Raw genomic sequence first — 14,951 nt, forward strand, 5'->3', positions numbered from 1 at the left:
TGGTTTCTCATTCCTCTATAACTGTCCGAAGGCAGGAGGAGGGGAAGGGGGGGAGCCAAAGAGGAGCCTTGTGCTGACTCTTCCCCGGTCCCTTTTCATTAGTCCGTTTGAACTTCCAGTCTCCTCCAAAAGCCGAGAGAAGGAAGACCAGACTGGGACACTTTCTGCTGGAAGTGGCGACAGCCCGGCTGACAAAACCCAGAAGGTGGCCACGGAGGGTCCCGGGACCGTGCTAAGGGAAAGACGTCCCCTCCACCATCGCCTGCCCCCAACTTGGCAACTCCGATGCGGGCACCCGTCCACCACCCACTTCCCTCTGATGAGAACCCTTCTGGGCTCAGGCTATGATCGCTGCTGCCGCCGACTGGGGAGCCTCCTCTCGCCCTGACCTTCCTCTGCCACAGGAGCAGCCCAACATCTGGTGGGGATTAATGTTTACTTCTCCAGCTGGACGCTGTACGGGACCCTCGATGTTACTCCCTGGGAGCGGGACACGGGCGGTGGTCTGAGAAGAGCAAGATTTTTGTCGCCCAGCGTGAGGCCGGGGGGAGGGGGGCAAGGCAGGAGGGGGGCTAACCTCTTTTGGGACTAACCTCATGAAGAACAAGGGAGCCAAGCAGAAACTCAAGAGGAAGGGAGCCGCGAGCGCGTTCGGCTGCGACCTGACGGAGTATCTGGAGAGCTCTGGGCAGGATGGTAAATGCCTCTTTATTCTCACTCTGGTAGCGGAGGAGTGCAGCGCGCGTCCCCCCTTTTTTAACTGGTAGGACTGCGAACCAGACCTTTCCCAAGGCTGAGGGCTAGACAACCTGGAGCTGGTTTATCCCCAGGAAGTGGAGTCACTGCCCAATTGCTCACAATGAATGAACAATCGGAAGATTGCTTTGGTGACGCGTCTGCATGACCCTTGCATGAGTAGCACTGTGTGTGGGGAAAGGACTGGGCTGGGCTCTGGGGCTGCCTAAGTGTGGACAGAGGTTGCCAGCTGTATGTTGTGATGCCCTCTCCCATCCGCCTGGCCGTAGAAGTGGGTACCAGGCTTTTAGGGAGCTAGGTTCAGAAATCAGGACTGTGCTTAGCGTTGCCTCCTCCTGGACTTGGAAATCCTCCCGAAGTCCATGAGCCTAGAGTGTTGCAGGGCTATAGGGAGGATCTGGTAATGTCCCGTCTGCACCTCCTGGACTCCACTACACTTCCCATATTGTCCTTCCATTGCTGGATGGAGACAGGATAGAGACTGGGGGGTGGGGTGGAGTGTGAGGTGTAGGGGGCAGCTGAGCTAATATTTTCACTACCCTGCCTGTTATCTTTCTCTCCTCTCCTCCTCCCCCTGACCTCCATGCCCCCAAACATTGGATGAGAATATGGTAGCTCAGAGAAGAGGTAACTGCAATAAGGTCAGAGGGTCCTGAGCTTAAAATGGTCAGTCCTGGATAAGGAAAGGAGCAGAATGATTTTTCTTAAAGAGTGTTGGATGACGAGAGAAGCAGTTGAGAGTTTGGCGTACAGAAAGACCTGCAGTTTAGCAAGAGGAAAAATAAATACATGCCTGTTACCATCCCTGATGTGAGCATTATGTTCCAGGTTTAGCATTATGTTCCAGTTTGAATTAACTAACTTTTACCAATGTCAAGCTACTCCAAAGAAAAAAGCTTCTAGCAGCAATGTCAGCTTTGTAACGGGGAGGGCTGTACAATCAGGTCTTTCATTTGCTGATGAGCATGGCTGATGAAGTACAGTGTGGAACTGCACTGGCAGAGGGATGGACTACATAACAGTAGTCCTTTCCGTTGCACAGCGAGGAGGGCAGTGCATATATCACTAAACTAAAATGTTATATATGTGCATTTATTTAGGGCTGGGGGAAATTCAATTTCACTGTCAGTCATCTGTAACAATTACTGTATCTTTTAACTTACACAGCCCTTAACAGCAATTGAATTGAAATAGCAGAAATAACAGACTTAATGAACTGGTACCACTTTGCCAGTGCGAGGTACAGATAGATAAATTCCATCCAGTGCTAACATGAGCTGCCGTGGTGGACGAACAATTTACAACTGTTTACAGGAACACTGAAAAACAACACAGAGAAAGCAGGCGCAGACAGTATATTCAGTTGAAGCAGCAAGGGGGATTTTAAAGGGAGACACAGTTACTGCATTTGAAATTAGGCCAGAACAGCAAAATTTATTATCCAAAATCCCATAGTTTTGTTTTTTTTTTTTTTAATAGTTTTTTGGGCACAAGAAAGAAGGACATTGTCTCAACTCCCATTTCTGGAATGGTTCACGGTTCCAACCTACTTGTCTCTCTGTGCTGAGGAGCAGTGGGGGAGAATATGAAGTTCCTCTCCCTTTATGCAGTACTGCTATTTGCTGAATAGCACATCCCATTGCCCAGTGCAGTGGGATCCAGAAATGAAAGACTCAATTGTTATGGGTTTATTGGGAAGGATGTAAGTTAGATTTGTACAATTCAATTCGTTGGGACAGGGAGAGAAGGAGAGAAGAAGTGACAGAATTAGAGATGCTGATCTTTTTGCTAGTAGGGCTCTCTGGATCAATAGGAAAGTGACCAAGTATACCAAAGTGACATCTTGGGAAGAAATGAAAGTTCAGATGTCACCAGGAACTTGCAACCTGTAACTATGAAACAAAATTAGAAGAGCATTTAGGGTGTGAGAAATGCTTGATTTGGGGATAGTTGAATTGTCCTGCTAAGAATTATTTCCAGTGATAAGCCAGTGCTCCTGCAAGCAGGGGCTTTTGTAGCAATGTAAAGCAATAACTTTCTCTCTACATTTGGTAGTACTCTGCGTTTAGCTGGTGCGACGCAGGCTCTGGTTGTTCCCTACTTGGAAGTAATGAAGATGTAAGACTCTTCATGGCATCTGGGAGTGATGAGGAGGGGGAGAGCACTTTGGCTGCTGTCCAGAAAACGTTTTGTTGTGGACTTTTGTGAAAGCAAGTTTTAAAGTGCACCCAGAAAGGTTAACTGGAAAAGAAGAGGAGGCTGTAGGACAGGCAGGACACAAGTCAGATTGGTTGTGCTTTCATGCTCAGGTCTGCTTTACGCCAACCCGCAGTGCTGCTTTGTGTGACTGGTCCTGCACGCTCGCACGGGCGATGAGAAGAGACCGGCTTTGCTGGTGCTGTGGATGACAAAGGGAGCACAGGGGATGGCTGAAGCTGGTGTAGACGATTAAATTTGGCTTTTTTCCCTCTGGATTAGTACATGGCCGCTACAGTTAGGGGGTGCTGCACTACTTGTGTGGTGCTTTGTGGAGGAGATGCACAATTTGAGTCCCTACATGCTTGTTTGCGGTTGTTGAAGAGCAGCTTGTGCTTTCTGCATGGACCTTAGTCCCTGTGTTGTTGCCAAATTCCAGTGGAGAGAATTATATTCTGCTTAAGGTATCAGCATTTCCTCTCCTGTCGTTTAACTGTTTAATAACTTGCTTTGGGCCGCTTTAGAGATGGCTGTGTTTCAGTGAAGGGTAGAAAGGTCCTGCTGTCTCCCTTACCAGACAGATGCACCTAAGGTTCTTTTATAAAGAGCTTTATGATAATACAGTAAAAGCCATGGCAGAACTACAAAGTATTTAAGAGTGGTGTAGATGAAAAGACTTTAGCAGGTACAGTGGGGTAGCCCAGGAGACTAAAAATGTGATACAAAGCCTTTAGCCCTAAGTTGATTCTTCAGATCTGTCTGATCTGATCTGTTTCTTCAGATTCTTCAGGTCAGTGGTGATGGACAGATGTTGCTCTCTGGTGGCTGGTTCGAAGGTCAGATGTGTCGAATTTACTGTATTTCAAGTCAGTTCCTGTCACTACCGCATTTGACCCTACTTGGCCTTTTCCTGCTGGCATTCTCAACACAGAGACTGGTCATGCTCCTTACGGGGGCAGGCTGCTATCAGTGCTCCCAAGCATTTAAAATCATGACTCAGGCCACAAAAATCATGAGATAAAATAAAAATCAGTGCTGAGTTCTTTTTCTGCTTTCTGTTTTCTGAAACTTCAGTGCTCATTTGAGTTACATTTCCAAGTCTTTCTACTGGCAAGAGGGCTAGAAACTTGGCAAAAAAATAGCTTTTCTTCCTTCCCACTAAAATTCTCAAACAATGACTTTAATAGCAGCGGATTTGAGGAAAAGCTCACATAAGACATAAAAGAATGGTAGCTGGCAATACCAATGAGTAAAAGCCGCCTGATTTCACATCGTCCCTCTTCTGTCGCTGCCAGCACTGAATCCACACATGGAGGCAAGTGATCTTTTGGAGTGTCAGAGCTTCACTAGAAAGCAGTGTCGGGCTTTGAGTGTGGATAGGCACCCATGCAGGAGGAAGTTAGTGCTAATTTCCTCTACTAAAACATTTTCCTCTATGAAAACATTTTCCTCTGTCAAACTTTGTGTTGTATGGGTACAATGGAGCTAACAGATACTAGCCCTGAAGGATTAACATTAGAGCCATATTTTGGCCTCTTTATAACCAGCCTGATTTCCAGAGGAGAAAAGCACATAGTGCCTCTACTGAAGTCAGTGGGAGCTGCACATCAGGCTGCCAGTTGCTGTAATACCAACAGTATAATTTTCTAGTGACAGATCGGCCAACAGAGAATATAAGACTCAAGGGAGTGCACAAACCTTAGTTGGAGCAGGACAGTCTGAACTGCCTAAGAAAACAGTCACAAAGAGTAGTCTTGCTTCTGGTTATATCACAGAAGTGTTGTAAGAGGGGGCTGAAAAAGTCAAAGCTGTTAAAGTGAGAGGGACTAAGTCAAAATGGAAGTTAATATTCTCAGTACTGCTAACTGTGGGAGATTCAGACTGCGATTTCAGGTACACAGCCAGATACAACTTCCATTTTTTAAAATGGAAATAGACACAGCATCTATAAAAATTTGCTTTTGCTGGTAAAAGATAACCCAGCCTTTTGCATAGGAACTGCTACGTATTCGGATCTGCCTTTGCTTCATTTGCTTAGATCCAGGTAGGACTTGGAGAAAGGCTGAATCATTTCCTTCATTTTTAGTATGATGGTGTCTAGATGTTGGGATAGGAGGTGCTACCAGGACTGCAAAAAGCCAAATCTCAGATTAGACGCCTTGTTCTCAGGGTGCAGGTCAGCTCTGTGTGTCCCAGCTTTCCCTATTTGCTGGAGAGTTAATTCTGCTGTTGCTGTACCCCTCTGTGGTCTCTTGCACATCTGTTTCCTGCCTGATGTTGTCTGGTTGTGATGCAATGAGATCAGCTTTTCCCCTTAACCCCCTCCCACACTCCCCACAGCTCCCTCAATGCCTCTCATCCTGAGCCTGTGGCACCCAAAGCACTTTCTATCTCTTTGTCTAACGCTGCTTATTGGCTTTGTTTGTTATTTGCTATAGAAATAGAGCTGCTTCATTTGAGGAGCTCTGAAGCCACCAACCCCTTCATGCTCTGCGCTTGAGGCTCCCTCTTGCCATGGCAGAGAGCAGGGCCGGCCAGCAGCCCTCCCTGAGTCCGGGGAGGGAAAGGGAGCTGTTGTCTGCAAATGTAGCACAGGGAGATGCGTGAAGAAACCCACAGAAGGCCCTGGATTGTAATATGGGGAAGGAGACAACAATATGGGTAGCCCACATGATGTTCTTCTACGCTGTGTGGCTGTGCAATGACTGCTTCTGCCCTGTCACAACTGCATTTGAATGAAAGAATAAGGGAAGTTTTCATTTAGTGTCAGCGGTCTCATAAAAACGTGGGAGCTCTGGCTTGCAATGGCTCCCCAAGCAGGATCTTAACCATTTTGAGAGCTGCAGTAGCTCAAGACCTTACTGTAGGATAGTCAAGAATTTCTGAGGGAAAACAGTAGCAATAATTCAGCGGTAATATGCTTTGTACAAAGGAAAGGTAGCCTTGGGTACTCTGTTTTGGTACAGCCCCTTAGCATGCTTCCTTCTGTCTGATTTTGATGCTCTGCTTCATTGTGAAGCTGCCTCGTCCGTGCTCAGATGGATGAGGAGACCTGTCACTCAGGAAGAAAGTAGTTTGCTTCGGGAACTGGCTGCCTTTGGAGCCAATTGTTAAAGCTGCTACCCAGATGTGAAGCAGCTTTTCTGGGTCGTGTGGCTTTCGTTCCTCACACTTGCATGTGCAGCTGCATGTGTTTGTGGGATAACAGCATGCAGGGATGTGCGTGAGGGTGCATGCAAGTCCGTAGTCATGTAAGTGTGTACCACACAAAGACGCATTTGGGTCCACTTAGTTGTTTTCTTTTTTAAGCTGCTTTTCCTGCATTGATGTTTCGAAGTGAATGCATGCCCGTGCTTTTGGTTAGGTGCTTTTGGTTAGCGATTCATGCAGAAAGTCCTGGGAAAACTGCTGAAGGATCATTAATGGTAATGTGGAGGAAAAAGACGTGGCCTTTCTTTTTTTTTTTTAAGTCCCCTTGGAAAAATGAAAATGCCACAAGCTCTTTTAATCTGCTGCAGAAGAATGAAGAGCTGCATTCATCCTGCTCTCAAAATTAGAAACTGTGGCACTGGGGATTTCTGTCTCAAGAACCGATTGAGCTGAAAAGAAACCTTTTTCTCTCTTTGTGGGCAGGTTGCTTTCAATCCAGATCTCTTCCCCGGCCTACCTCACTCTGAGCCTATACAAACACTTGTCTTCCTGCAAGGAAGGAAGCAGCAGGGGCTTGGAGGAGAAGGGGACAAGAACAGCCTCTTGGGCTGGCTTGAAATCCATTAGTCCTCTTTCTTTATCCGATGTGCTGCTGCACTCTGCTCTGCATTTTCACACTGATATACAACGCAGTCCCATGACCTGCGCTCTGTGGGGTCTATCCCTGGCTGTAGTCATGCAGCCTGTGTGGATACCTAAGGCCGCATCCCCTCATCTTTGTGACGGAAGCAAAAGGGACAGTTGGGATCTGAAGTTTGGGGGCAAAAGATGGGGGACTGTATTACTGTACAGTGGAGGAGAGCTGTGGCAGAGCGGCCCTGAGGGCTGAGTACATGAACTGGCAGGTGGAGGAGCCAGGCTGGGCTTGGGGGGAAAACAGCTCCTTGGCCTTGCAGAGTTTGCCAAGGCATGTCCAGCAGACAGGGGAGTGAGAAACTCTCCCACCAAAACGGATAGTGTGGGGGAAATTATTAATACCATAAAGGTTGCTTTTTCTCCACCTGCTCCCACAAGTGGAGCATCATGTTATGAGTCCCAGATATCAGCCTCTATGGCAACAAAGTGAGAGCAACAAGACATTGGGAACGACGGGAGCAGAAGCCATCTGTCTGCTTCTGTTACTCCGCTGTTCCTCCTTGTTTTGGATGATGTTTGTGTTACTTCCTCAATCTGTTTCTGGTTCCTGGGAGCTGGATTTTTGTGTCTCTGTGGCACAGTGTTACTGCATTTAAACATTCATGTTGCGAGCTCAGCTCCTTGTTCTGTATTGACTTTCCATTGCTAGCGCTGTGTGATTAGCAGAGGGCTCTTCCATGCTGCCTCCTGCTTTACATTTCCCTTAGCAAGCGCTGCAGGAGGCACACGTGTCGTTTGCATGCACTCAGCCCCACTTTGATCCTGCCATCTCCCCACACCCTGCGAACAGCGTGAATCACATGTCTGGCCTGCAGATTCTACATTAGAAAACGTATCTTGATTTAGCAAATGTTTTCTCTTTGTTGATAACCGCCGATTTCATCTGGACTTGGGAAACCAAGGAGCAGGGACTTCGCTGCTTGTGGTATCACAGTTCTCAAAGGTTCAAGGAAATAACTGCAGTGGGTGACATGCTGCCACTGCACAGGGTGGTTGTACAGCATGGACTGATGCAGACGTGGTGAACAAGCAGTCTGGGAGATCCCCAATTGTCCGCAATGCTTGGATCCAAAGTTTTGGTGTAGGCCTTGTTCTAGTTGGGAGAAATTGTGACACGAACAAAATGCTCGAAAGCTTGCATCTGTAACTCACGCTTTGCGTATATGACAGTTCTGCAGCAGCAACATTTGCTGGCAGTCAGGGTTGTGCCAAAGATTTCAGTTCCAGTGTTTGTCCTTTAACGGTAATAGGGGAAATGAAAACAGCCTGTCAGTAATGGTATACCCAGTCCTGCTCTGAAGGGCCTGGGGTAGGGTGGCTGTCAGATTGACTGCCCGCATCACTGCTTCGCCTGGATCTCTGATCCGCACCGGATGCTGTTTTCCTAAGTGTGAAGTACAAATGGAGGGTGAGTAAAGAATGTCAAGCTACCAGCATCTGCCTCCAGACCTGAACCACCAACAGGGCGCCAGATGCATTTAGAGCTTTGAGATGGAAACCTACAGATACCTTATTACAATACAAAGGCTGCTAATTGGCTCCACTGGTGGTTGCTTTAAGGGCAACTAGTGTTGCCAGTTGCCTGCTAGTGTCTACTTTCCATACATTCCCAAAGCCTCAAGCCCCAGATGTCCGTTGTTCGTATGCCAGAGCCTTCACCTTCTTTGCTTATAACTTCAGTGAATGTGTTTTGCATTGTCAACAACAAAAAAAAATAATCTGCAGCATGTTTACAATGGATGCAGGCAGAGAACAGTGTAACATAAATTGAATTTAGTGTTAAATTAAATAATGTGGGGCAACTGTGCTGACTGTGTGATTAACTTTCATACTTAATTCAATAATGTAACCCTCTGCTTTCTATATTTATCTGAAACCTCAAGCAGACTTTCTGGTCTTCTGCACCAGTGTGACTGCAGATATGAAAGTACTTACCATGGGCTTGAGACCTAGCTTGTTGTCAAATGTCTAGGCCCTTGCATATAATGAAGTTATAGACACCGATACTAAACTTCACCCTCCCTTAAGTGCCAAATCAATGCTATCATTGTGTGTGAGTGCGAGGAGTTCAGTCCCTAACCCTGCAAATCTTTTGGCGCACCCCACTTAAGCGGACAGGGAAGTCCCAGTCCTTTTCTGTGTCACACTCGTGCCTTGAACATAACCCTGCAGCTGGATTAGATTCCCCCTTTTCAGCCCAGTGGAGGCACTTTTGATCTTAACAGTGCACCAAAAGGGATAAAGCAAAACCCACGGTTTTTGAACTTGCCTTCAATTCTTCTGCCTCCGTTGCTATCCTCCCGTCTGGGAGCAGCAGCCTGGCCGAGATTCAAACCAGCCTATCTCCATCCTGGTACCAGCAGCTGATGCTCTGTGTGGCAGCCCCAGTTCCAAGCAAAGCTGTCTTTACTGGATGGCTACTTGAGCTTAGGTCATTTAATGTACATGTGGGAAGATTTACCTTAAGAGCACCAGAAAATGCTACAGAATCACAAAATTATTGATATGAGCAGGGACCTCTTGAGATTATCTAGACCAACTCCCTGCTCAAGCAAGGTCATCTAGAGCTGGTTGCCCAGGACTGTGTCCAGCTGAGTTTTGAATATCTCCACAGATGGAGACTCGACAACCTCTCTGGGCAACCTGATTCAGCCTTTGACTACCGTCACAGTAAAAATGTGTTCAGATGGAATCTCACATTTTTTAATTTGTGCCCTTTGTCCTGTCAATGGGCACCACTGAGGAGATCCTGGCTCCCTTTTCTTCATACCTTCCCATCAGGTATTTGTACACATGGGTAAGATCCCTTGTGATCCTTCTCTTATCCAGGCTAAATAGTCCCAGCTCTCTCAGTCTCTCCTCACATGGGTGGTGCTCTGTTCCTTTATCATTGTGGCCCTAAGCTGGGCTCGCTTCAGTAAGTCTGTGTCATTCTTGTACTAGGGAGCGGGGAGCTGGACACCACTGCTGAGCAGAGGGGAAGGATCACATCACTTGACCTGCTGGCAACATTCTTCTTAATTCTTCTCATGTTCCTAGTAATTTATACAGATTCTATCAGAAATTTGCCTTGGTTTCCCAGCCCCGGCTGGCAATTTCAGTCAATAACTAACATGCAATTGGGACAGTGTTAAGGATCCTTTCTGCTCTGGTTAATGCTGAAAACAAATTGTCTTTTCATAAAGGGCCACTGTTTGTTAATGGTTTCTGCAGTCTCGCTGCTGGCCAGCTCAAACAAATTAATGTATGCTTTATACAATACACTGATATGCTGCATCTGATGAAAGCTTTGCAAAGCTTTGGCTTAATAGAAAGCCTACAAATGATGCTGTGAAGCAGCACACCTTTCTCATGCGGTGGTTGTACAGCCCCCCCACCCCCAGGCACTGTGCACCGAACCGGGGGCTTGTGGCTGGAACTCTTCCTTTCGTGGTGGTGGCTGTGTTACCTGCCCTTCTCCAGCACGGGGACCGGGCAAGGGGAGGGGAAACGTGCACCCCTGTGCAGGATTCTCAGCTGTGGCCGCTGCTCTCAGAAATACGCCCTGAGCAGCTGAGCTGGGTTCATAGCCATTTATCTCCAGCCCCTCTCTCTGCCCTCTTCTACTCAAGGCTCAGCTAACTAAATGCCTTTGGAAATGCTATTATCTCCTGTGCTCTCTGGGGCGAGGAGCAGCTTGAAGATTTATCATCTGGAACAGGAGGCTTTGTTTAGTTCTGTAAAGCACAGAACTGTTAAAGAAAGAACAAAAACTAAACCCCAGACCAAACGCAAAGCTCTCTTTGCATCTCATGCCTTTTCTTTGCTTTCCTCCATCTGGGAACATGTGTGCATTTGGTTTTGTAATGTGATTAATTACTGTCACACAGTGAAATGGTTAGAGGAGATATACCTGCATCCCTAAAATAGGGATTGAACATCCAAGGGGCCAGGAGACATTCCTGCTGTAACTAAGTTGTGTGACTTGTTTCGTACAGTGTGTTAGACAGGAGAACAGACCAGATTCTCCAGTACAGAGTTCATTTAGAGGATACCACTGTGGTTTTCACCAAACACAGCAGCATTGGTACTGCCTTTTTTTTTCTGAAAGGTGCTGACGTGCTCGCAAACTTTCACTACATGTGGGATGCAGGGCTGAGAATCCAGGCTAGATCTGTGCCTGATCTCACCGTCTTTATTCACCGGCTCATCAAAAAATGCTGATTTAGCAAACCCCGAACGCTGGGAGAAAAGGGAGGGGTTTGTTTATCTGGACCCGAATATTTCAGTAGGGGTATTTTTGATACTCTAAGTGTTCTGTATATGCCATCTCTAGCAGTGAATGCGACTGTCAGCCCTGTTGCAGACAGGCAGCTTGGCAGCACAACAGGGCCAATCAGCCTGTGGAAAGCCCTTTGCTTCATGTGCAACTAGTGCTTGTTTTTTCTGTTCATCTCTCATTATGGTGCTGCTGGTAGTGGTGGCAGTCACACCTCAGGAGGTTCAGGGGTGTGATCAGGCAGGGTGAGCCTCCTTCTGGATCCCTTGCGTCTGCGCTGCAATTTGTGTGAAATAAATAAGCTGTCAGCGGGACTGAATTGCTTTCTTTCCTTATGCAAAATCAGAGAGGGGAATAGCTTCACCATTTCGCTCTTTCTCTTTTTATCTTCCTAATGCGCTCCGCTTGGTATTGCATTTTCCTTACCCTTGCTCCGGTCAGGTAGTTTCAGATACACGAGAAGCTAAATGAGAACAAAGTCTCTTGTGAGATTTATTGCATCTTCTGCTTCTAATCAAGCCAGAAAAATAGAGCAACAGACTTCCTTCTATAATCCTGTTCTCTCCCTTCCAGTCCCGGCTGGAAACCAGAAGTACAACAAGGTAGAGGAATGCAGCAAAAAAACGTTAAAACACATGTCCTGGAACCTCTAAAAGGAGTGTGGGGTTTGGCCTGAGGCGATGGCTCAGGGTTACAGAGGGGGCATGGGGGATTCTCCCTTCTCTCAGGTATTTTCTGTTCCCCTTACTTTGTTGGCTTTTTTTTTTGTCCTACCCACTCTCTTCATTTCAGTAACTTTATTGCCAGGATGGCAGTATGCACGTGTTGCCAAAGTCAACATATCAAGCGTCAGTGCCTAGGGCGGGCTTAAGAGTGGTAAATGGGAAGAGCTGGTTTTGATCTATTGAGTCCGTTCTTCTTCCTTCCTGGCTCGATAGAGAGCGCCCAGTCACATACTGCTGCCCAAGGTTCGCTGTGTAAAGCCACAAACGGGGTCTGAGTCAGGAAATTCAGTTCCGCATCGCAACAGCTTCGATTTGGGGTCCCCCTCTCGACACCCTCCTGCAGCCCCGTCCCTAGGTCAGCCAGGGGCAGGCCACCCGTCCTCGGGGTGGCAGGCAGAGCGTGGCGGTGGAGGCAGCCCCCTCCCCCCCCAGCACTGCTGGCAAACGTGCTTCAGGGGTGGGGAAGGAACCAATGTAATAAACACAAAGAAGGGCAAGGAGCCCTAATTAGTCTTCATTTCTAGCCTGCTAAAACACCCATCTGTCACTCTGCTGCAATAATGAGATTTGAGAAGATTAACTGGATACTACTTAGGCTCCTAAACATGGCAGCTCAGTAAGCGTGCTGCTGTTCAGCCTTAAGCCGTGCTTGCAGCAATTACGCCCTAAGCAGGTTTACGTCTGGTTAGCGCTTGCATGGGAGTTGCCCAGAAAAATCTGCTGCAGGAATGGGGTGGGTGATTCAGAAGTGTAGTATCACTTCAGTCAAGTTGCTGCCCTGGCATCACTTAGGGAAACGTTGCCATTTGGGCACAGGGTAAAACAAAGGCCCCAAACCTTTAAAAAAAAGCTCTTTTGTTTCTAGGGGATAGGGACTTTTTTACACATGTACATGCTGTGCAGTGTCTTTGCCTTTCCAGAAGTAATTTCAGCTGCAGCCATGATTTGTTTTTTTACTCGGTGTCCTAAACCGTCACGTAGCGTTGCTCTGCCCAGCTCAACAGCTGCCACCTCCCAGCCTAGAGGTGGGTGGAGTGAGTCTTGTTTTTGCAGTTTGTGAAATATTTCAGGATGTAAGGCACTCGTTAAATTCTTGATGTTAACTCTTGGACATTAAAGACAGACGTGAGCTGTAGCTCTGGATCCTAAGGGCTTTGGAGGCTTACCCCTGCCCTAATAATTGTTCCCTAGTTGGGATTTTTCATGCATCTCTTACTACAGATTTGAACTTGCTGCAGGATGGTGGAAGGATTTAGCAGATAGACAAAGGGTGACGGCAAGGCTTTTCTGTGCAACATTATATACCTATGAAGCAAATTCAAGTGAGCATTGCTAGAAAAAGGGGAGAGAGACATGTGTGTTTTCTTTGGGAGAATGGGAAAAATCAGAAAAATGTATTCCTGCCTCTTGAGGGAGAATGTTTGCAGGATATGAAAACATTTTGTATAGTTGTGATTCAGGGGACAGTGCAGGTGCACCTGACATCAATTCTTGTGCTAAAGGAAAGATATTTTAGCTTGGAAAGTGCCTTATTTCTATCCCGTTCCCCACTTCTGCCTCCTTGAAAAGAGGCTGATGGCGATAGTGCTACTTGGTTTACCTCAAGGTGACACCAGTGTGTAGGTTGGGACATTCAGTGCAGTCCCGTCTCTGCAGTGCTTTCAGCTCTGTGTTTGGGCTGGGGTGGTGAAAAGCAATGCCTTGGCCGATGTGGGACAAGGGAGGGAAGGCAGCAAGCGTGGCGGTGCACGCCGCTGAGATCTCCAGGCGGCTTCGGGCACTGCTCGCAAGTTCACAGGGAACTGACTGCAAACAAAAACCTGGGTACGGCAGGAAAATCCTCTCCCGTGTTTGACGAGGGCTCCCATGTTTGGGTTTGAATGGGAAGTATTCAAGGAGCTTCTCCCTTCCCCTCCCCTTCCCCACCCATTCTCCCCTCCCTGCATCGGGGTGTTGTGGTTGCACAGAAACCTCCTGTTTATTATGGGGGAGAGGAAGGGGTGAGGGCCATCTCTGACCCTCTCCTTCCCTTGGCAGTTTGCATGTTAATTAGCTTGTCCCTATGAGACAAACCCGCAGCCCAACAGAGAGGCGATTCAGCGGCCGAACAATGTCTGATTATCCCAGCCTGGGGAGCAAGAGGCCGGCCCCCAGCACGTGGGCTCTGCATCCCTGGCCAGATGGCTCCTCGAACTCCCTTGGCCAGGCCAGTAACACTGCTTGGGGGATTTGACATGTGTCAGTGGTTTTGGCTGAGTACTTTTGCAACCTACCAGTGGCACAGTTGACTGAAATATCTCGACGAGCTCCACGTGCGCCTCAGGCAGTGCTGTCCACTCACTCCATGCTCTACGCCGAGGCAGTGATTGGTGGCTAAAAGGGAACGTGGATGTTCAGGTGTGAAATGAGATTTTTGCACCCCCAGTTTGGCTTCCTTTATCCCACGTCAGGTTTGGTGACCTGGCAGAGACGTAAGCACGCCTTTTGCTTTTCTCTTTATATTCCTGTTTGTACACAAATGAAGGCTGAATTGCTCAGATTGGAGTTCAAATTGTGTAGAGCAAAGGAGGTGGTAGGAGTCACACTGGTGGCAAGCTCTGCTCCTCCCACTGCTTGCCCCAGTGAGACACCTTAGGCCGCTCCTTTTTCCACATTCTACTCCCCTCAGTGGTTAAACGGTGCTGGTATCGTCTTCTTTTTGGTACAAAGTTCTCAGTATTATTACCATTGTTTTTATTTTTATTATTATTATTAAGTGTGAAGGGTCTCAGCTGTTTTCATCACCCAGTACTGAAAAGTGGGCTCTTGCAGCTCTGGGGAGTGCCACGTTGGATGACAGTGAGGGCAGAAAAGGATGATGATCGGCCACTTTGCCTGTCTCAGGCGGGCCCCTTACCAAAAACCTCACAGGGAGATGTGAGGAACACTGGGGTGGCATTACATACCTAGAGAGAAAGGTTGCTAGTGCTTCCTTCTGAGTTAGTAAGGCCTCTGCCCCGATACGTGACATTTTAGCTTTGAAGAGAACATGACAGCCATTTACCAACTAACCTCTGGGTCGAGGAAATGGAAAAACAATGCAGTGTCTATCTGAAATAGCAGAAGAGATTACCCTAAACTGGAATTTGGCCAGGACGCTGTCTTTAGTTTTGCTAATCTTGCAAAAAAAA

General features: G+C 47.5%; 1 protein-coding gene across 1 annotated transcript in view; it reads left to right on the plus strand.

Moving 5' to 3' along the window:
• Positions 1 to 596: 596 nt before the first annotated feature.
• ARHGAP31 (Rho GTPase activating protein 31) overlaps positions 597 to 14,951 on the plus strand; it is a gene marked incomplete at both ends in the record, with an annotated part of 55,665 nt that continues 41,310 nt past the window's right edge. Inside the window, one exon of the mRNA XM_082490637.1 lies at positions 597 to 696. Within this exon, the coding sequence (XP_082346763.1) occupies positions 597 to 696 (100 nt within the window). The remainder of the gene's footprint in view (positions 697 to 14,951) is intronic.

The sequence above is a fragment of the Vanellus vanellus genome (assembly GCF_965231255.1).
Source record: "Vanellus vanellus genome assembly, chromosome: 1".
NCBI classification, from domain to species: Eukaryota; Metazoa; Chordata; class Aves; order Charadriiformes; family Charadriidae; genus Vanellus; species Vanellus vanellus.